The sequence below is a fragment of the Hipposideros armiger genome, unplaced genomic scaffold (assembly GCF_001890085.2).
Source record: "Hipposideros armiger isolate ML-2016 unplaced genomic scaffold, ASM189008v1 scaffold_41, whole genome shotgun sequence".
Taxonomy (NCBI): domain Eukaryota; kingdom Metazoa; phylum Chordata; class Mammalia; order Chiroptera; family Hipposideridae; genus Hipposideros; species Hipposideros armiger.
In genome coordinates, this window is record NW_017731391.1 from 4,985,657 (window position 1) to 5,008,632 (window position 22,976).

The window sequence follows — 22,976 nt, forward strand, 5'->3', positions numbered from 1 at the left end:
CCGCGGTGATCTCAAGCCAATCTCCAAGTATGTTGGTTCTGGGGCCTCTTAGGAGGGGCTCCGGTGCAGGCCTAGGTCACCCACTGCCTGTGACCAGTTGGGAGCTAGCTGGTAAGAGGATCAAAGTGATCCACAGTTGTTCACTGCCTGTGCTAAACCTTGAGGCATGAGAGAGAGACCATGCTGCAAATTGAGGATGACTGCCACCACTGCTGGGCCTGGGGTAGCTCCAAAAAAAGCCAGGACACCCCAAGGCCTGCTGCCAGCTGCCCACTCCCTTAAGGTTCAGCCACTGATAGAGCCTCATGCGGTACACAAGTTGGGTAAGGTAGGGTCTCAGGAAGTCACTAGAGTAGGAAGAGTTGTCACCAGGTTAATGTAAATTCTGGTTTGGTGCCAGTGCTGAGCCTGAAGCTACTCAGCAAAAGTCTCAGAGCACACAGAGGCCTATCACTGCCTGCCTGGGATCTGCCGGACTCTGATAGTTTTCCAAGAAAGAGTGTCATGTGGGCAGGGGTGGGGCTGGCTATTTGCAGAGAAAGTGTCTCCCAAGCTAGGGAAGTTAGGTAGACCAGGTTCCCGGTGAGTCAGCAGCATAGAGAAATGGAGCTCACCAGGCCAATCAGATTCAGGTTTAGCTGTGCTGGGGGAGGGCTCAACACAAGAAAGATGGCGTCTGCCTGCCGGCTGCGCTGAAGATGAATCCCTTACAGGGAAAATGGCGACTGTCCTCCAGCACTCTCCAAGAAGCTACACACCTCAGTGAGCCTTTCACATGCCTCCAACACCCCTGAGTCGCCGTCCCTCCACCGGAGCCCAAGGTGAGTACCTGCGAGTGAGTGAGTCTGTGTGTGGACCTTTTAAAAGGACGTCTGGGTTTCTAGCAGCCTTGTATCCCACTCAGATGGTCAGACTCCCCACTAGTTTTCATAGCCAGATGTGTGGAGGCGTCTCTTCCCAGTACTCCAGGCTGGGGAGGCCTGTCTGGGGCTCGCGTCCCTCACTTCTCCAGGGGGCACATCCGCAGCTGAGATATCCCTCCTGATTTTCAACAGCTGCCTGGCAATTTGGGGCTCATTCCATGTTTCTTCCCCCGCTGCTAGTCTCGATGTGGCTTCTTCTTTATATTTTTAGTTATAGGACTTCTGTCTGGGTAGACTTCATATGGTCCTCCAGGTTGATTGTTCTATAATTTAGTTGTGATTTTAATGTGTTCACAGAAGGATACAGGCACAGTGTTTATCTACTCCACCATCTTATGGAACATTCTTTTATGTGTGCAAATAGTCTATGAATAACAGGAAGCTCTGAGACTAGAAGTCAATGTTTTTGTTGACTTGGTTTTGAAAACTTGATTTCTAGAAGGCAAAGTTTATTGAAGTTGTCAGCAATTTTCTGATTCATTTAACTGAAGACTTCCCTATGTTAAAAACACTTTAATGGGCACTTTGATTTTGCCACAGTCCTTTCTTCAGTGGAGGTGTTGGAGGCACTGAGGAATTGAATTGCTCTTATAATGATGTTTTATTATCACCAGAATTGCACCCTCGGGATTATTACTGTTGACTCAGAGGTAGGTCTGGGACTGCAGAAGAGGAAAGCTGTTTTTTTCTGTCCTTACAAGAGCCCCTGTGAAATTAGGGGTTGTCCTTGAAATACTTGGGGAAGGGGTTGTAAAGAGGTAAATGGTAGGAGACTAAGGAAAAAGAAACTGAGTGGTTGGCCATACACTATGCTTTATAGATACACCCTGGTTAACTCAGTGAACACAATGGAGGGTATTCCTATGGCTATGTATTCTAAAAGAGTTATTTATTAACTATGACCCACAGATAATCTTTAGCTTCCCAGCAATCTTTACTGTTCTTCTATATGGAGATTATCTCAGTGGGGATAGTGACACTGCTAGAGAATAGCTAAGAAATGTGTGGGGGCATTTTGGGTTGTTCCAATAATGGAGGAGAATGACTGCTGTTTAGGGGTTGAAAGCCAAGGATGTTAGACAGCCCCTGATTTTGGAAAGAGTCACATGCAACAAAGAATGATCTTATATGCTATACAACTTGAACGGCCCATCATTCATAGAGTCTAAAAGCAAGTTAACAATTCAAGAACCTAACTCTGTAAGATATGTAAAAATGAAGTATTTTTGCACAGTTTTTAAGTTCACTGAATGTTTCTGAAATGTAACAATTGTGTAAAATAAGGGTAGGCTACACATTGTTATCTTTAAAAATTTACCAAGGGTTGTTCATTTTGGAAAATGTATCACCAATGGCAGCCCCACTCCAAATATTTGACTCACAATTACAAGCCATCTTTAAATCAGTCTGCATTTGACAATTTTAGATTTCACATATAAGTGACATCATGCAGTATTTGTTTTCATGTATCGGGCTGATTTCACTTAGCATAATGCCCTCCAGGTTTATGTTTTTTACAAATGAGAAGGTTTCCTTCTTTTACGGCTGAGTAATATTTTATTATATGTATATAGTTTTTTGTAAAAAGAGAATTGGTGTAGCTTGAACTTTCAGAAAGTGAGGATACCTGTATATAATGTATATAGAAACCAGATTTTTGCAGCTGAATTTCATCTAAATTAAAGAAAATATGTAATACCAGTGTTAGTAGTTGAATATTCCCTCTCTCTCTCTCTCTCTCTCTCTCTCTCTCTCTCTCTTTCTCTCTCTATCTCTCTCTTTCTCTCGCTCTCACACACACACACACACACACATTTTCAACTAGGTAGCTTGTGTGGCAAAAATCTAGAAACAAAGTAAGTATTCATCAATGAAGAATTAGCTGAAAAAATTACAATATATTTCTAACATGGAATACTATATAACAATTAAAAACAATGAATTACTTTTGACTCAGGTTTTGTATTATTTGGTGAGAAAAACAAAAAACCAGTGAAGTATGTATAATAAAATGACATTTTGTGAAATAAGCCATGATATAAAATATTAATGTATATATAAGAGAAAAATATGGAAACATTCATACCAAGTTGTTACCATGTATTATTTTGGGAGACTGGGAAATCTTAAGGCTCTGAAGGAAAGCGAGGACAAATAGTAAAAGGAAAACATACATGTGTTTGCATATTTAATTAAGTAAAATTATATATTTATGTATAAAGAATTAAATTTTCTAATAATACAAATTTAAATGAATGTGAAAAGTAAGATCACCTATCAAAGTAAAACAGCTTTGTTGGTTAAAGAATACTATGGGAATTTTCATCTAAGGAAGTCATGATTTGGAAGTATGCTTTTGGTAAATTCAATTTCGTACTATGTGCCTCAGTTAATCCACTCATTGTATTTTTTAAAAACTAGCATACAAGAACATGTTCTCAGTCTTACAAAAATATGATGCTGGCACACATGACAACAGATGTGTTTGTGATCACGTTCCTAATGCCTGGGTTACCTTGACTCATTGTTAGGATTCAGAGTTTTAACACTTTGGGTGGGCTTAGCCCACAATAGTTCTTGCCCAATGAGGGAGATTTGTTGACATTCAGTGAAGGAAGGAAGGAAGGAAGGAAGGAAGGAAGGAAAGAAGGAAAGAAGGAAAGAAGGGAGGAGAAAGAAAAAGCACAAGCATGAAGCATATTTTTAAAAATATTTTAAAGTTTTTAAAGTTGGAGACAAAATTTTCTCTAAGAACAATAGCTATTTTTCTCATCATTGAATTTTTCAAAGGCAATTCTATTGGCTCATTTATAATCCTGTTTTAACATTAATAATGCAGCAATTCACAGTGAGACATATGCATTTTATTACATTCTAAATATTATGAGGCATTTTTAAATTGAAATTAGAAAAGTGTAAACTCTAATGGATTCAAATGATAGCTTTCTGAGAAAAACTAACAAATTCACATTAAAATGCAGAAACTATTTCTAAGGTAGGAACAATTCTATTTCTAATTGGCCAAGACCTTATTTTTATCAACAGGCAAAGTTCTACATGAAAAAAAGATTCTTCTTCAGAAGAAGAAAGGTAGTATTGGGCCTCTCCTAGTTACTTTTTCTTTTCTTTCTTTTTTTTCTCTTTGTCAGGAGCCAGGGTCTTCTTTTCTGGCTCTGCCCGGGTGGCCGCTTCCTCGGCAGCCAGAGCCTCCAACCTTAGGCGCTCAGCTTCCAGCAACTTGTTTCTATAATCTTCCCGGATAGTGAAGATCTTCTGTCGGGCTTCATCTAAGGCGTCCTATTCCGAAACAAAACCCCAAGCCACTAAGTTCCAATGACAAAGACTTACGGTCCCAGGAAAATAAAAAAAGGGGTGGGGGGGACAAAAAAGCAGGCCACTTATACTTTCCTTATGTCAGTAGATTCAAGTGGGAAATTGCTGAAGAGAGATGAAAATTGCATGATGGTCTCAAATGTTTATCAATACATACAATAAGAGATAGCAACAAAGGATACATGAGATTTTAATGGAATGGTAAATAAAAGCATTAGTTTGAGAAAAATAAAGAAAAAGGTGAGAAAAGAAATAGGCAGAAATTTTGGGAAAACAACTACATGCTTTAAATGAGTTCACACGTAATATATATAAATATATAGCTCAGTGTGTCTCTTACAGTAATTGTGCTCAATAAATTACTAGTTAACTATGTGTATTCTATCCCTGACAAACTACATCTGAGTTATACTGGAAGAACTTCCAAATAATATCACCTAATCCATAGGTTATCTTTGTTATTGTCAGCTTGGCTTTCATTTTTACCACTTCAAAAAAACTGTATATATCAAGGACACCAATGACCTATATGTAGCTAAATCCAAGGTCATTTTTTTGGTCCTATTCTTACTGAATTATACGCTGTATAATGCATGCACACATACAAAGGGAGCCAAAAAAAAGGCATACACATTTTAAGAAAGAAAAAACTGTATTAAAATTATGCTGATGATAACCACTTTGAGAACCTCTTGTAATTGCAGAAGTCAAATGTGGCTTCTATTAATCTTTTGCTATTTGGTAATATATTGAGTATTACAATTTTAATACAGTTTTCTCCTTTCTTAAAATGTGTATACATTTTTGACACTCTCTGTATACATACACATCCATGTTAAACCAATAAATGAAGAAAATAATAAGGCCAGGCATGGGTATACACATTTTTAAGGGCACTGATTTTGAACTGGTTTCTAGAGAAGATTTCTATAATGGAGTGAGAGTATCTAAGAGATCTCATAAAGTGAAGCTGGAAATCATTAGGCTTTCTGAGGGAAAGCTATTCAAGGAAGAGGTAGAAACAAGGTCCAATGCCTAGAGGTGGGAACATGCCTGGCCACTCGTGAAAAGGCAGTCAGTTTGGAGAAAAGAAGCAAAGCTGGAAGAATGATAGGAAAAAAGATGAGGGAGGAAAGTGGGGGCTAGAATAAGTAGAGCTCTAGATGTGATAATAAAGACTTTGTGAAATATGAAGCCATTCCAGGAGTCAAACGGTCTCACTCCCCATTTTATAGATATACTATGGTAACCAAAAGTGCAATTCATAAAATATTTCCAGTTTCCCTCCAGGCACGCGGTAGCATTGCACTCTGTATTAGTCTGCTAGGACTGCTGTAACAAAGTGCCACAAACTGGGTGGCTTAAACTACAGAAAGTTATTGTCCCAGTTATTGATGCTAGAAATTTAAAATCAAGGTTGATTCTTTCATCAAAGGCATATGTGACCATATGGCTTGCTTTGGCCAATGAGGTGTGAATACAAAATATAAATGCAATGAGACAGACCCTCTACTGAACATCACTGAACATGTAGCTAGAAGGAGAAATACTCTTTTATTGTTTTAATCCAGGGTTTGGTAAACTAAAGCCTGTGGAACAAATTTGGCTCACTGCCTGTTTTTCTGAATAAAGTTTTATTGGAACACACTTAGGGGTTATATTTGACTGATTTTTGTGTTAATAATGGAAGAGATAAATAGCTACAATATATGGCCTGCAAAGGCAAAAATATTTATTATCTAGAAAACAAGTTTGCCAACCCCTGTCTTAAGCCACTGAGACATTGAGGCTGTTTGTTACCACAGCATAAAAAGTGTGTCCTGACTGATACAATCCTTTCGGCTGCTGAGCAGAGACTAACTACATTGCAGAAGAGCAAAGATGGAAGCAGTGACATCAGTCAGGGGGCTGGGGCAGCATTCTAGATGGAAAACAGTGGCGGTTTGGACTCAAGTCGTAGGGCTAGAGGAAATGAAAAGTGCTTCCACTTTGGATATTTTTCAAGATAATGCTGACAAATTTTGATGATGGATTAGGTGTGGGGAGTGAGAAAAGTCAATCATGTTGCCAAGGTCTCTGCTCTGAGCAGCTGAAAAAGCACCATTGCCCTTGACTGGGACTGAGAATGTTGGTGGAGTGACATGTTTGTGCTGAATGAGAGGGAGGGCAAGACTTTTAGAATTTGGATTTGGAGAGGTTCAGTTTGAGGTACCCAGTAGACAAACAAGAAACTATGTCAAACAGGCATACTCCTTAGATCGGCCAACCCTGCGCTGGAAATTGCATGGAAAACCTAATATCCCTGTGGCAAACATATTTAGGAAGTCCTGCTGCCATCAGTGTCTTTGGCAGTAGGTATGTGTGTGTGTGTGTGTGTGTGTGTGTGTGTGTGTGTGTGTGTGTGTGTGTGTGTGTTAGGCAAGAGGGAGAAAAATAAGATCCTCACTCTCTATAGTGGAAGTCACCCATATATATTTATTGAATTTCCCCATTTCTAGTAAGATACTTCCATTTTTAATTAGGCTTTCACACTCCAGAAATCGTTTTTTGTTTGTTTTTGAACCATGTCTAACTAAAGCACCTCTAGTCTTCTCCTGGGTGGAGGCATGACAGTCACTAGCCTACAAAAAGTTGAGGTGCTGATCTGCTCTTCCTACTGTTTCTTAAATAGCTTTAAACCAAAAAACCCAAAGATTTTATCTTCCTCCCACTTCACTTCACTTCTTAACATTGCCAGTGCCACTGATTTCTGAGCCTTTTGGGGGTTCTGTGGCGCAAACTGGGTTGATTTCTTAAGAGTTTTCTACTGGCAGCTTAGGTTTTGGCTGCCTCAAGTCTGTTCATGCGATCTTCATCCAGCTCTTTTCCAATGTCACAAATATTTGTTGTTGTCTTCACTCCCATTCTTCCCATTTTGTGGATAGATTCCGGATACTCCTTTTTAGAGGGATTTTAGGGAGTAAGTGAAATTTTATGTATATAATCAATTTGCCATCTTCTCTGAGAAGTTGGGAACCAAATGTTTTTCAAGGCTTCTTTCTACCCGGGTACTATAGGATTCTACAAATAGCTTTTTAATATTACGAAAGAATTTGTCAACTGTGATTCATGTATGCATTTTTAGACTCACCCGCATCTCCCCGTACATCTCCAGGACTCGATCCTTTAATTTAAACCGTTCTTCTTGGTCAATGCCTCGAATGCTAAGGAGCCTGGCCCTACACTGTCGAAACTGATGAACCTCCTCTGCCTTTTGCATTGACTGCTGGTGATTCAGTTCCTCCGTGAGCAGCAGAGCCTCAGAGTTTGTTTGCCTTGACACAGAAACATCAAAAGAGAACATAAATCATTTGGGAACTCTGGAATGTACGTTAGAACTCAAATAATTTAAAATCATATCAACAGTGAGGTGATCTAAATCAAGTAAAATGTCAGGAATAGAAGGAACAAACCATTATCTTTAGATGGCCTATGCTTCATCCATTGAATGAATCACTGGTATTTTAGAAAATTATTTTAGGAAAATATCAGTAAAGTTAGATGCAACATTTGATGTGATGTTTGCGGAATTGGTGTTCGAAACTATGAGCCTATTTTGTAGGTCTTCCTTTATAATTTATGTGGCTACATAGTTTTGAAAATGTTTCCAAACTTATAAATATGCTTGTGTATCTCTCTATTAATCTTCTTGTCTAGTTCTTAAGAAAATTGAATCTAATTAAATAATGGCAGCAGTTCCAGTGGGAATTTTCTGTAACTCAACTTACCTTAATCAGGCTACAGATGAAATCTTTACAGAAAATATTTAAATATTTTTATGATTGACTTAATAAAGCATTTGCTAAATTTGATTTGTGAAATCATGTACTTCTAAAAATTTAAATATACCGAAAATATATTAAGCCGGTCATTTCAAATTTTCAGTTTAGCAACTGCCTATTCACAATGTATGCAAAATTCTATGCACACAGATGTCTGCATTAATCATGTTTATTAAAACTTACCTCATGTATTGAGTTAAGTCTACACATTCTAACGCTTTTCGAATAAGTTGTGGAGACATTTCCAAAATTGTTGGGGATCGTGAACGAAACCCTGTTTTAAAAAAAAAAAAAAAGTCCTTAGCTTTCAAAAAAGAATCAACAATGATTAACTAAATGACTGATATCGCATTTTAATTCAAAACAATATTTTATGTTATAAAACAACCATTGATTGGACTTGCCTTATTTAATATGATTTTAAAGTGATAGAATATGACTATAAAATATAATTCTATTTTATATTTATCCTTTAGTTAAATGAAGAAGATGACCAAGTGAATAGTCTATAAGAAGAGTAACAAAGTGTTACTCTAATTATGGATAAACGAAGGTGGAAATTTAAAAAAGTCATTCTTTAAGTTACAAAATTTCATTATAAACAAGTTAAAAGACCCAATATTGAAAGAGCTTGGTCTATGTGTGAAAGCTATACTAAGCACTACGGGGTGCGATATAAAAATGTTCAAGATACAATATGCTACCTTTAAGAAATGTTTAGTCCAGTGGAGTAGGCAATATATAATAGATCAACACTGAAGATCAAATGAGCAGAAGCTTTTTATTCCATAGGCCCATATAACCATTCCGCCTTTCCAGAGCATTTTAAAAATGATTTATGTTTAAATTATATTTGACATACGATATTATATTCATTTCAGGTGTACAACCTAGTAACTCAACATTTATATACCTTATGAAGTGATCACAATAAGCCTAGTAACAATCTGTCATCATACATCATTATGATATTTTTTACTGTATTCCCTGTGCTGTACATTACATATCTGTTGGCCATTTTATAACTAGAAGTTTGTACCTCTTAATCCCTTCACCTTTTTCACCGATCCCTCTACCCCCATCCCCTCTGGTAGCCATTAGTTTGTTCTCTGTAGCTATGATTCTATTTCTGTTTTGTTTGTTCATTTGTTTTGTTTTTTAGATTCCACATATAAGTGAAATCATACAATATTTGTCTTTGTCTGAATTATTTCACTTAGCATAATACCCTTTAAGTCCATTCATGTTATTAAAAATGGCAAAATTTTAAAATTTGGCATTTAAAAATGCCATTCTTTTTTATGGTTGAATAATATTCCATCTTTTTGGACCATTTAATCTTTTTTAAAAATTACTAAAGCATAATTCACATACCATAAAATTTCCCATTTAAAAAGCATAATCCAGTACATTTTAGTAAATTTACAGAGTTCTGCAAAATCCTAGCACCAAAATCCGGTTTCAAAACATTTCCATTATCCAAATAAAACCTTTTGTGGCGTTTTATAGTAATTCTCCATATTTACCACAAGCTGCAGGCAACCATCAATCTACTTTATGTTTCTATAGATTTGCCTTTCTTGGACATCTCGTGTAGGTAGGAATGGTAAAATTGTGTTCAACCTTTAAACAAATTATCAAATCATAGTGTTTTGATTGTTGGTAGTTTCATAATAAACACTAAAATCACAAAGTAAAAATCCTCCCCCTGGTTCTTTACCAACATTATTTTGGTCATTTTAGATCTTTTGCATTTCTGTATAAATTTTGGGATCAGCTTACCAAATTCTAGGGATTACACTAAATTTATGTATCAATTTGGAGAGAATTACTATCTTACTATATTGAGTCTTCTCGTCCAAAGCTTGGACTACCTCTCTGTTTACTTAGACCTTTTAAATTTTGCTTCAGTGATGATTTGTAGTTTTCGGTATACAAGACTTATGTTTTTGTTTATTTCTATACATTTATTAATGATGATATTGTGAATAAAACTGTCTTCTTAATTTTAGTTTTTGATTGCTCACTGATAGTATGTATAAGTATTTTTTGTGTGTTAATCTTGTATCACGTCATCTGAATGAACTCACTTATTAGTTCTAGATGATATGCTTGGTTCTGTTTCCCTGATCCCTTAGGATTTTCAGTATACTGGATCAATTTGTCTGAGAATCGAATTTTATCTCCCTTTTTTATATGTATGTGTTTTATTTCTTTTTCTTGATTCAACTGGTAGAGCCTCCTTTAAAATGTTGCATATAAGTGGTTAAAGTGGACATCCTGCCTTGTTCTTGATCTTACGTTGAAATCACCATGGTTGTTTTGTTACACAGATCTAACCTGTTCAATTTTTGACTGATTTGCAGCTTGCCCTGACAGTATCATGGTCATGCAACTGTGATGTTGGCCATTCCCAATTGTTTGCCACCAAGTTCACTATAACTTGCAACAATGCCAATGGGCAGAGAACTTTCCCATGGAGCCTCAAAATAGGTAAACCTCTGCTAGCATTGGCAGCAGGGTGGCTAGACATCATGGTTACCATGATACAGACCGTGGGGTGAGAGAACTCCACATTAATATGCTATAGATCCCTGCTGTTCCTACCAATTGTGGTAGACAGCCTAATGAACCTCCAAAGATGTCTATGCCCTAATCTTTGAAACTTATGAATATCTTACCTTACAAGACCTTTGCAAGTGCAATTAAGTTAAGGATCTAGAGATAGAAACATGATCCTGAATTATTTAGCTGAGCTCAACAGAATCACAGGAACACTAGTAAGGGAAAAAGAGAGGCAGGTAGAAGAAAAAGAATCCAAGAAGGAAATGAGGTGATGGAGACAGAGGAGAGAGAGATGGAGGGAGGAAAGGAGAGACAGAAATTTGAAATTGTTATGCTGCTGGCCTTGAATATGAGGAGAATCAGATGGCTGTAGAATCTGAAAATGGAAACAGATTCTCCCCTAGAAACTCCAGGAGGAAATCAGTCCTGCCAACACCTTAATTTTAGAATTTGTGCCCTCCAGAACTGTAAGAAATTAATTTGTGTTGTCACTAAGTTTGCAGTTATTTGTTACAGCAGCAATAGAAAACAAATACAATTAAGAGCACTTATTTTTGTTGTTCTTATTTTTAATAAATGTTTTTCATTTAGTTGTACGCCTTCAGAATTATGAAATTTTTAATCAATTTTTTTTCAATTTGTCTTCTGTGTGTGATTTCTCTCTCTCTCTCTCTCTCTCTCTCTCTCTCTCTCTCTCTCTCTTCCCTGTTAAATTTAATTAAATTTATTGGAGTGACATTTCTTAGTAAAATTATATAGGTTTCAAGTGAATAATTATATAATACATCATCTGTATATCGCACTGTGTGTTCACAGCCCCAAGTCAAATCTCCTTCCATCACCATGTATTTAACCCCCTTTACCCTTGTCTACCCCCACACCCTCCTTTTCCTCTGGTAACCACCATATTGTTGTTGTGTCTATGAGTTCTTGTTTCTTTGTTTATTGCTTTCAGTTTTATATCCCACATATGAGTGAAATTATATGTTTTCTACTTTTTCCATCTGACTTATTTCTCTTAGCATGATGCTTTCAAGATCCATCCATGTTATTACAAATAGCAGTATTACATCTTTTCTGATGGCTGAGCAGTATTCCATTGTGTATAGGTACCATATTTTTATCCAGTCATCTATCGAAGGACACTTCTGTTGTTTCCATGTCTTGGCTAACCTGAATAATGTTGCAGTGAACATAGGGGTACATATATCTTTACAAATACATATTTTCAAATTTGGGGGTTAGGCACCCAGAAGAGGGGTTGCTGGGTCATATGGAACTATAGTCTTAATTTAGGAACCTCCATACTGTTTTCCATAATGGCTGTACCAATTTACATTCCCACCTGCAGTGTATGAGGGTTCCCTTTTCTCCTCAACCTCTCCAACACCTGTTTTTACTTTGCTTGTTGATGACAGCCATTCTGACAGTGTGAGGTGGTATCTCATTGCGTTTTTGAGTTGAATTTCCCTAATAGCTAGTAAAGTTAAGAATTTTTTCATATATCTGTTGGCCATTTGTATGTCTTCTTGGAAGAAGTGTCTTCAGGTCTTCTGCCCATTTTGTAATTGAGTTCTTTGTTTTGTTATTGTTGTATTATTGTATTTGATCTGCTAGTATTTTGTTTAGGATTTTTGCATCTATATTCATCAGAGATATTGTTCTATAATTTTATTTCATGTTATCCTTGCCAGGGTTTGGTATCAGGGTAATGTTGACCTCACAAAATGAGCTAGGAAGTATTGCCTCTTATTCAATTTTTTGGAAGGGCTTGAGAAATATAGGTATTAAATTGTCTTCAAATGTTTAGTAGAATTCCTTATTAAGTCATATGGTATTGAATTTTTACTTTTTGGGAGGTTTTTGATGATTGTTTCAATTTGCTTACTGGTGATCAGTCTATTTAGAGTTTCCAGTTATTTGTGATTCAGTCTAGGAAGGTTACATATTTCTAAAAACTCGTCCATTTCCTCTAGTTTGTTGAATTTGGTGGCAGATTGTCTTTCATAGTATTCTTGTATGATCCTTTGTATTTCTGTGGTGTCTATTGTAAGTTTTCATCTTTCATTTCTGATTCTGTTTGAGTCTCTTCTGTTTTTTCCTTAGTGAGTCTAGCCAGAAGTTTGTCAATTTTACTAATCTTTTCAAAGTACCAGCTCTTTGTTGTATTATTTTTTCTATTGTCTTTTTGTTCTTTATTTCATTTAATACTGCCTTAATATTTGTTATTTCCTAAATTCTGCTGACCTTTGGTTTTATTTGTTCTCTTTTTTCTAGAGGTAACATTAGGTTATTTATTTGGGATTTATCTTGTTTCTTGAGATAGGCCTGTAATGATATAAACTTCCCTCTTATTACCACTTTTGCTGGTTTCAAAGGTTTTGATATGTCATTTTTTCATTCTCATTTGTCTCTATGTATCTTTTGATCTCTCCTTTTATTTCTTTTTTGACCCAGTCATTCTTTAGTAGCATGTTTTTTTGTTTTGTTTTGCTTTGCTTTGCTTTGTTTTTTTTTTTTTTTTAGCTGAGCCATCCTGCCACCTGTTGGCAGCTCAGCGGCAGCTCAGCTTGGGGCGGGCATCAAACCGCTGTTGCTCAGAGCTCACACTCTTGAGCAAGCTCTTAACCAACTGAGCCACTCGGCCGGCCCATTTCTTGTTTTTTTTTAAATCTCCACATGTGTGGTTTTTTCCTGTCTTTTTCCAATTTCAAAGTATTGTGGTCGAAGAATATGCTTGGTGTGATTTCAATCTTATTAAATTTGTTGAGGCTAGTTTTGTGTCCCAACATATGGTTTATCCTTGAGAATGTTACATGTGCACTGGAAAAGAATATATAATCTGGTGTTATGGGATGAAAAGATCTTTGTATGTTGATTATGTCCATTTTGTCTAATGTGTCACTTAAGGCTGATACTTCCTTATTGATTTTCTATTTGGGTGATCGATCCATAGCTGACAATTAAGTATTTAGGTCCCCTACCCTCATTGTGCCTTTGTCAGTTTTTCTCTTCAGTTATGTTACTAGTTACTTTATATATTTAGGTGCTCCCTGATTGGGTGCATATATATTGGTAAGTGCTATATCTTCTTGATTTATTGTCCCCTTTATCATTATAAAATATACATCTTTGTCTTAACTTTTTATCTTGAAATGTATTTGTCAGATATAAGTATGACTACAAATGTTATTCTCTGGATGCCATTTGCTTGGATTATCATTTTCTACCCTTTCACTTTGAGTCTATATTTATCTTTGCAGCTAAGCTATGTCTCCTGAATGCAGCATATGGTTTTTGTTTTGTTTTGATTCAGTCTACTGTTCTGTGCCTTTTTATTGGTGAGTTCAGTCCATTTACATTTAGGGTGATTACTGATGTACGAGGATTTCCTATAGCCATTTTATATTTTATTTTCTGGTGGCTCTGTGTCTCTATTGTTTCTTTTCCCTTGTATTTTCTATGTAATTTTAGTTTGGTAGTATTCTGTGATTTTTTTCCCTCTGCCTCCTCTCTCTCTCTCTCTTTTTTTTTAACATTATGTGTCTCAGTTCTGGATTTCTTTGTGTGTGTGTGTGTGGTTACCATTAGGTTGATGTAAAAGAAGCTTCACATATACAGTCGTCCTTTTTTTTTTTTCTGAATGCATCTTATCTCCATTCCCCTTTGAAAATTCAGACCTTACCCCTCTCCTTTTGTGACAACAAAAATATAACCTTAGGTAAAACATTCCTGAAGTATTAGCATTTTATAATATGACTCTTCAGAAACCAGTGGTCAATAACTTTTCTTTTTTCATCATGTTACTATGGATTCTTATATTTCTAAAGTTCATTTGCTTTTCTTATGAACATATCTACTTATGTTGGGTATATTTTTGGCATTTCAAACTATAATTATTTCTATATGACACCAACTCTGCTGACTTTGACTGGAATGAAAATATTTTCTAATTAATTAGATGTTTGCATTTTCTTATATCCCACCAAATGATGTATGTTTAAACAGTGAGGGTGGGAAAGGGGCAGAGAAGGTCAATCTTCACATTCATCTACAAAACTCTGTTGTATCAAAATAGGGTGTGACTGTAGTATGATGGTCTCAGACCTCTAGAATAGTGCAGCTCAAAGTGTGTGTGTGTGTGCATGTGTGTGTGCATGTGTACATGCACACGCACACACATACGTGCCATCTTCTATCTCCAAACTGGCTCCCTATGGGGTACATTCTCAAAGTGAGAGTATGTATTTAGAAATATTTTTTATAACAATTGATCATCACTGGGTCATTTTATTATATTCTACCAAGTTTTAGTTTGTAACAGAGCAGGAGAGAAAACTTCCTTCATCATGTATAGTATGAGAATCACTGTTTAAAAGACATGGTGAAAAAGTAGTTTGATGAATGGTGAAGCCTGGGGAAAAAAAATGGGAATAAAGACAGTGATCATCTCCAACCTCTGGAAGAAGCACTTTCTTGAGGCCCCCAGAAATACAAGGAAAGTTGAACACAATGTTCAGACATTTAACTTGATGATGGCTTGGTGTTGAGGGGAGAATGCTTAGAAGTGAAATCCATAATGATGTTGTTTACATGACACCTGACATTATAAGGGAAGTTGTTGTAAGATACCTACTATATGGAAATAGGAGGTAGCAAGAATAAGGTAATTTGGAGGAAGTCATAAATATCTATGGGAATGTAGAGGCCACACCCCATAAAGCTCTCACAGAGTCTATCATCTCATGGACAATGCTTCTGAGGAGTGAGGGCCGATCTGTGGTGCATCAACAGCAGAAGTGGGATCAATACACGAAGTTCCAGATAACAGCTGACACCCAAACCCATAGTTCTCAAGCAGGATTCTTTCTACAATGACAGTACCTGCAATACCTGGCAATGTTGCAGAGATATAGGATGTACTGCAGCCATACCTCTTAATGGAGGGTGAGGGAGCAAATTTTTCTTGATGATGTGTTATTAAACTTACCATTTTATCTTAAATTAAAATTATAATAAAACATATGTAAGAATGTTTTGAAGAAATTTTTGCTTGAGGACCGGCTGCTGTGGCTTAGGGCCTCCATGCCTGCTTCCTCTTAGCTTTCCTCCTTGTTTGCTGGCCCTTCCACCCCACCCAGAAGTACACTCTTTTACACTTATGCAAACTTAAAGGCAAATGTCTGAAGACTCCAGTGTCCACAATTGGGAAGAAATAAGAAGCAGGAGAGCTGACACTGAAGCACACGCTGTAGTCCCTCACAACACTGGCTTTTGGGAAAAAATTGAAATCTACACACTATGACTGCAGGGACACACGATCCAAGGCTGGTGTGATTACATTATTTTCTCAATTAATTATTACCTTGTTAGCATGTAAATAATCAACTTGATATCAGAATTTAATTATATTTTCATTTGATAGATCTTTAAGTGTGGAAAAAAATTTGTGTTTGATTAGAGATCATACCAAGTGGAATAAAAAGAACTGTTGTTTGAGTACTGATTCCTTCCAAACTCTATCAGCTTCCTGCCCTTGGATGAGTCTTAATTTATCAATTCCTTCAGTTTTTGAGGCAGAAATATAGTATGTGCTTTATCTAGCCCACAGAGGCTGAACTGAGATAAATATGACAAAGCACTCTACCAAGTAAATATTAACATAAAATGCTAGATATTATTCTAATAAATTTTAGTGCTGTCATGTGCATTATCTATTAAATGAGTGCTTACTTTCAAAATACTGGTTCAATATCAGAATCTCTTAGTAGCATAATGAAAGAGCCCTTTGAGTTTTTCACTTCACAGTGGAAATCGCTCAAGGGCATGTTTTAACCATAAACAGTATTTATTTTTAAAACTCTCAGACTGGTTTAGCAATTTTGAAAAAAAAACATTGTTGGCATTTCTGAAGATGCTGCCTTCTGAAATATTCTTTTCTCCTGCCTGGGTTCTGAACGAGTAGAGAGAGAGAGAAAAAAAAAGTAAGATTTGACTATTGATGCAGGTGTAATTGGAGGATGCAGCCTGATGTGAGAGTCAATGGGCCATGATCACAGAACCCTAGAACTGGCCGACTGGGTCAGCGCCCCTAACTCATATGTAGTGCTTCCAACTCAGGAATGAGCAGTGGACTCGGGCTCCCCATGGGTAGCCCAATTTACTCTCTCCAGATGTATCAATCAGATAAGACACTAAACCCCTTTAGCCACAGGAAGTCTAAGAGAGGAGTCCTTGTCCTTCCAGTGGAAAGACATTTCTCTGTAACACCTTCCATCAAGAACTTAGGTTCGTTTTAGTGAACAAATACGAATCCATATTATACAAAAATGAACCAAGTTGGTGTGGTTTGTACACCATTGAAAATTGCTCTCTTCCAACGTTTTAGAAACCAAATATTTAAAACTTGTTATGAAGGAGAAAAAAAAATCTATCATGTAGCATATTATAGATGAAACAAAAAGGATCTGTGTTTAGTGACAACTGTGTATGTGATCACTGCAATTTTACTAGTAGTATTTGTAGACACAACAAACTATACAAAATTGTAACTTATACTTTTTTTAAAAATGCCCATTTTTATCTTTAGGATAAGTATTTAATAATCAGATGATCAACTGTGATAAGCCAAATGAAGACCTATGAATCCCAAACCCATATTTTTCTATTGTGTAACCATTTGACATAGCATAGGTTGAAGTGTTTTTTTTTCAGAATTTTTATTTCAAAATATGTATTTATCTTACTGACAAGCCTGACACTTACTGATATTTTCCTTCCGCATGATCTGCTCCTCCTTGCCTGCCTGGCTTGCTCCTCCACTTTCACTGCTTATCGATTTTGCCAGATCCTTTAAGCTCTTGGTCATTTGCCATTTCTTCCATAGCACAGTCCCTGATTGTGTTGCATCTCTGCTCTCTAAACTCCCACGGCTCTTTGTTTCTGGCTCTTTCATGGAACTTGTAGGTATTTCTGTTACGACATGGCACGTGCGTTACTAAAAAAGGAACTTGCATTCTATGAAATCACATTCAAAAAGGAACAGGGCTATGAGAGCGCAGATTTGTAGCAGAAGACTTGAAAGCTTTGCAACTTCTAACCAGAGAACTAGCAAAATCAATCCCTGGTACCTCAGAAGAAGATGTAGCCCACACAGGCAGCCAGTGGGCCTGGAAGTTGTCTCAGGATATGAAAAGGTCACGTAAAAACAGAGGCTTTTTGGAGGTGAGATATTACAAATGGAAATGGGACATCTGAACCATTGGGGCTGCTGTTAGTGTGGCCTTGGTGAAATGTAACCTGCCCCACACGAGAGCTGGGCACGGATGGGACTCTCTTCTCTGGAGAGGGAGCCCTGCATGCAGCCCCTTATCAAAAATTGTTTTAAAATAGAGATGAAAAGGGATCTTGCTTGGGAAGTTGCAAAGCTGGAAGGTTTTTCCTTAACACTACAATTCTACTCCCATTGTTCCAGGTCCCTGTGCGTAGGAAAAACTCTAAAACCTACCACAACTTCCACATTATGCAGACATTTTCCCTCTGTTTATCAATTGCAGATGTAACTGGTGTTATATTCTGCTTTAAATGAAAGGCAGTAAAAGTTTAGTGCTTAAGAGCATGGAGAAATGTTGAAATAAAAGGCAGACATTCAGTCATCAAAGTTGGTTCTTTAAAAATATATTAAAATTGACACGCCTCTAGAGCAAGACTGAGATTGGAAAAAAAAAAAAAAGGTTAAAATAAAAAAGTTTTCCAGGAATTTTAACTTAGATAAAATATACAAATTTCTTTTAAAACACAACTTACAAATCTTGACATAAGAAGAAATAGAACAGCTAAACATCAAGACATATAGGGTACATATATCGTAAGAGTTCAAATACACGTATATAAAGTTCAGGAACAGGCAGAATTAATTCATGGTGATAGAGGTCAGACTAGTGTTTATCTTGAGGAAGGAAATGGCTGGGAAGAGGAATGAGGAAGACTTTGGGGATGTATTAAGTGTTTATACCTTGCTTGATTTGAATGGTGCCTCCTGAGTGTACACATATGTGAAAATTCCTCAAGTGTAGAATTAAGATTGTGACTTAATTGCATGTATGTTGTATGACGGGGTCAGGCTCCTCTGAGCACTGTGCTCCACTAGGTCTTGTCCTTGGCTGAGGAAGAATCCCAGTGTTAGCAAAGGATCCTGCTAAACCAATTTATCTAAGATATTCCTCCACCCTTGATACCCAATCAAGCTCCTCTTTCCATACTCTTGATATTTAATCAAGTTCCTCTTCCTTAGCCAAGTTGCTCTGAGTTCCTTTCCCTCCACTCCCTGCCTGTTGGCTATAAATCCCCACTGGTCCTTGTTGTATTCAGAGTTGAGTTCAATCTCTCTCTCTGATTGCAGCAAGTCTTGACTCATATTGCAATAGTCTTGAATAAAGTCTTCCTGACTTTTTAAATAAATGTCCAGTGCATTCATTTTTCTCTTACACGTAACAATATATTTTTAAAAATAATCAAATCTAGAGCTTAAAGGACAAGAACTGTATTTTATTCACCTTTGTATTCCTAACATTATATTAACTCTCTCAGTTAGAGGAGTGAGTACCTTAGGAGATAGAAATATATTAAATCCCACTGTTGTTACCTTTTAGAAGTGTGACTTAGAAAAAATAAGGTGACTCTGAGTTTAAGTCTCTTTTTCTGTAAAATGGAAATGGTAACGTCTACTTGATAGTTGCTGTAGGTCGAAGTGAGATCATAAACATAAAGCACTTTGAACAGGGCGCATCCCCAGGATGGCAGGATTAAGGCGCAATGTGTTGTCCATACTGTTTATATGAAAAGTTAAGGGACATTATTTTTATAACAATGACTGAATTATACTCCTGAAGATGTAAAAGTAGGAAAGCATGTTTTGCGATGTGAACATCTTCAGCCAACCTGGCCAGCCCAGTGTGGTGACGGATGGTGGGGTGATGGAGAGCTCTGTCTGCATGCTCGCTAGCTCTGACCCTGGCTATCTCATGAACTTAACAAATTACTGAGCAAATTACTCTGGGCCTTTGTCCTTATTGGTAAGTTAAAAATAACATTAAATATCAGTGGGTTGGTGTGAGTATTAAATAAAATAATTAGTATTTCACAGTTCCAGGCCCAAGGCAATCACTCAATAAAAATAGTTAGCTTTAGTGCTATGATTCTTATTGTCATTATTTATTGTTATTGTTATTAGAAAGGTGCCAGATTTGTAGTAGGAGGCCCGGCCTGTCTTCAAGTTCGCGTACTGCTACCTTCTAACCAGGTTGCACCCTTATTTCTGGTTTAATTTTTTTCTTAATTGAGGAAAATCTTATCTACTTGGGGAAACTGTAAAACATCTGCTAAACGAAAAATGTCAGCATCTGTTTTCTTATAGGATTGTGTGTGACTTTTTACAATCCTGTAGGAAAACAGATTCTGAAATGTTTTGTTGTTACCCAGCATGGCTAGCTGACTATCCTTTCAGAGGTTCAGGTAACAGCTCTGTGCCCTGAGGCAGCTGGAGCAGGGTTGACTGACCTTCATCCTCTGCTCTCATTTGGCTTTCTAACCCAGGCACAGGCACACTCTCGGCGTCTGGGGTTCTCTTAATGAAACGGCTGAGGTAACGCAGACGAGCTTGAGAAGCCTAGAGAACAAACATGATCAACAACCAGTACAGGCAACAACATCTTAATAGTACTCAAAAACAAAACAAAACAAAAACAAAAACAAAACCAGGGAAATGAGAATGAATAAGACAGTTTGAACCAGAACAGCTCTAACTAATTATCAAATAAACTCAAATTCTGAACCATCCATGATTTTGAGTTACATATTTTGGAGAACTAATGAAAAAGCAGTCCTAAAATAAGTACACTTAGATTCCATGGCTCCTGAACTGTTTTTCATCAGCCTCAAAAGCTCTGAGTTTGGACATGAAACACCTATAAATAATAATGTTTCACTACGGTAATGATTCTTATATAAAATACTGGGTGAGGGAGACATGAGGTGTGTATATACAAGGGCCGGCACATGCTTTTTATCTACCTAAGGGTGTTCAAAGTACATATAAAACATTTTATGCTTTCTTCCTTGGGACAAACACTGTCAAGTCCAGACTATGTGAAAGAATGAGGTACCCTGCAGTTTGGGCCAATAAGTGGCACCATTATGTGCTTTGCTTTTGTAAGTCATCTAGGTATCAGAAGGGTAATATTTCACAGTGTATCCAAAGGTGGTCTTAACAGCTCATTAGTCAACGTTGGAGTAAATTCTAGATACCATTCCTAAGGGGAAGACTATGTGGTTTCACCAACATGCCTCTTCCTTCCGACCATGCCTAGGAATGAGAAGGAAAAGAACAGCTTTGCAAATTCAGGCGACCTTGATGGCTCTTCCTGGCTCCGTCGTCTCCCAGGCTTGCTTCATGGCTCGGATTTCATCTGCTCGTTCTGTATCTTTTTTCACTTCAAAAAAGTCTGCTTCATGGTATTCAGTGACCAACCTCAAAATCCAGTAGGGTTTGTTTGGGTCTTCTTGTTGAGAGTGAACAGTGGACATCTGATAAAACAAAAACCTTTGGGTCAGATGCTTTCCGCCTTTTAAAAAGTCTAGATTTAACCTGGTGATCCATAATTTCCTTATTAAGTATTTACCCAAGAGAAATGAAAACATATATTCACAAAAAGACCTAGGTAAGAATATTCATTACAGCCTCATTCATAATAGCAAAAAAAAAAAAAAAAGAAACAAAGAAACAATATAAATGTCTATCAGTTAATGAATGGATAAGCAAATTATAATATCTTCATATGATCAAATACTGCTTAACATTAAAAAGCAATAAACTACTGTACACCACAGTGTGGTTGAATCTCACAGATAGACATTATACTGAGATAAAGAAGTTAAGACAAAAGAATACGTCTTGTATTATTCATTTGCATGACATTGCAGAGCATCAAAACTGTTGCCTTGGGGTGAGGAATGGGATTGGCAGAATCAGCTGCAAAGAAATTTGAGGGAATTTCTAAGCTTATAGAAATCACCTATAATCTATAGCTTGATAGAGACGAGTGTTCCATGGTTAATGCACTTGTCAAAACTCATTGAATTATATATTTAAGATTGTTGCATTTTACTCTATGCAAAATTTACCTAAACTAAAAAAAAGAAAATTAAATTACTGTTAGGCTCACTCATAGCATTTCTACACAAAAATCAGGGTAGGAATAGTTGATCATTTCTAAGTCTGGATATTTTACTTGATATACTGGCGGTGCCAAAAAAATGCATACAAGTGGACACTTTGGTCAATGTTGCTCAAGCAGTAGTTCACCATAATCAAAAGTGTCTGGACACTGATGGTAGCCACTTTGACCACTTCTTGTAATTGCAGAAGTCAAACGTGACTTGTATTCATCTTTTGTTATTGGCATATATTGAGCATTAAAATTTTAATAGTTTCTTTCTTTCTCAAAATGTGTATACATTTTTTTGGCACCCTCTGGATATGCATTATGAAAGTTAAGAACATGCTGATGTCTCATAGGAGCACTTTCATGGACCTTAGGCTGGGAGTTCATTGACGTAGGACTTGAAAGCGTCTTTATAGGTGAGGTCAATTGGTGGCTATCTGGTAGGGAGAGAGGCTTGAGACTGATATGGTTCCTAAGGACTTTAGATAAACCTGAAACAATGTCAACTATCCATATAATTATCCATAATGCAGGTGGGGAACTGCGGATTGGAAGGGCCACTGAATAAAGTTTTCACTTGCAGTTTGGTTTTAATGATATCAAAAATAAGGAGAAAGCTCCTTGTTTTCTATAATATTTCCCTAATATTCTGATGAGAACTTAAACCTCCCAATTGGAAATTCTTTTATTTCTCCCTTATAAAATATAGTACATAAGCTTTTACCATCTTTTATATTGCTGGACAAATAAGTTTATCAAAACCTCTTTGGGAATCAAGTTTCGATGGGGGAAGAGGACCCTGAAGGACAAAGGGCGGGCTGCCTGTCTCATGAGAATTCACAGATCCAGTTAAGCTTCTTTGTCTTAAATTTCAATAAGTCACTTTCGTTAATGGTAGGAATATTTTCTCAATGAATTCAAATAATTGATTTTGTAACAGTGAATAAAAAACTAGAGCTGCATCTAGAAAAGTTTATCTTGAAGTTTCAGGGGGAACAAGTGCTTGATTCAAACTTCACCTGTTTTTGAACCAAACAATGTGGAAACAAGCAAATTTTGAATAGAAAGCTGTATCTGGTTCTTTTATATTTCAAATGTAATTGTCCTTTGAT

The 22,976-nt window shown here is 36.8% G+C and overlaps 1 protein-coding gene across 1 annotated transcript in view; it reads right to left on the reverse strand.

Moving 5' to 3' along the window:
- Nucleotides 1–3,605: 3,605 nt before the first annotated feature.
- ADGB (androglobin) overlaps nt 3,606–22,976 on the reverse strand; it is a 155,746-nt gene continuing 136,375 nt past the window's right edge. The window contains exons 31-36 of the mRNA XM_019638918.1: nt 21,050–21,226; nt 20,201–20,309; nt 17,408–17,614; nt 8,261–8,351; nt 7,387–7,570; nt 3,606–4,220 (exon numbers count right to left, since the gene is read on the reverse strand). Coding sequence (XP_019494463.1) covers nt 4,035–4,220; nt 7,387–7,570; nt 8,261–8,351; nt 17,408–17,614; nt 20,201–20,309; nt 21,050–21,226 — 954 coding nt within the window. The 3' untranslated portion in view covers nt 3,606–4,034. The remainder of the gene's footprint in view (nt 4,221–7,386; nt 7,571–8,260; nt 8,352–17,407; nt 17,615–20,200; nt 20,310–21,049; nt 21,227–22,976) is intronic.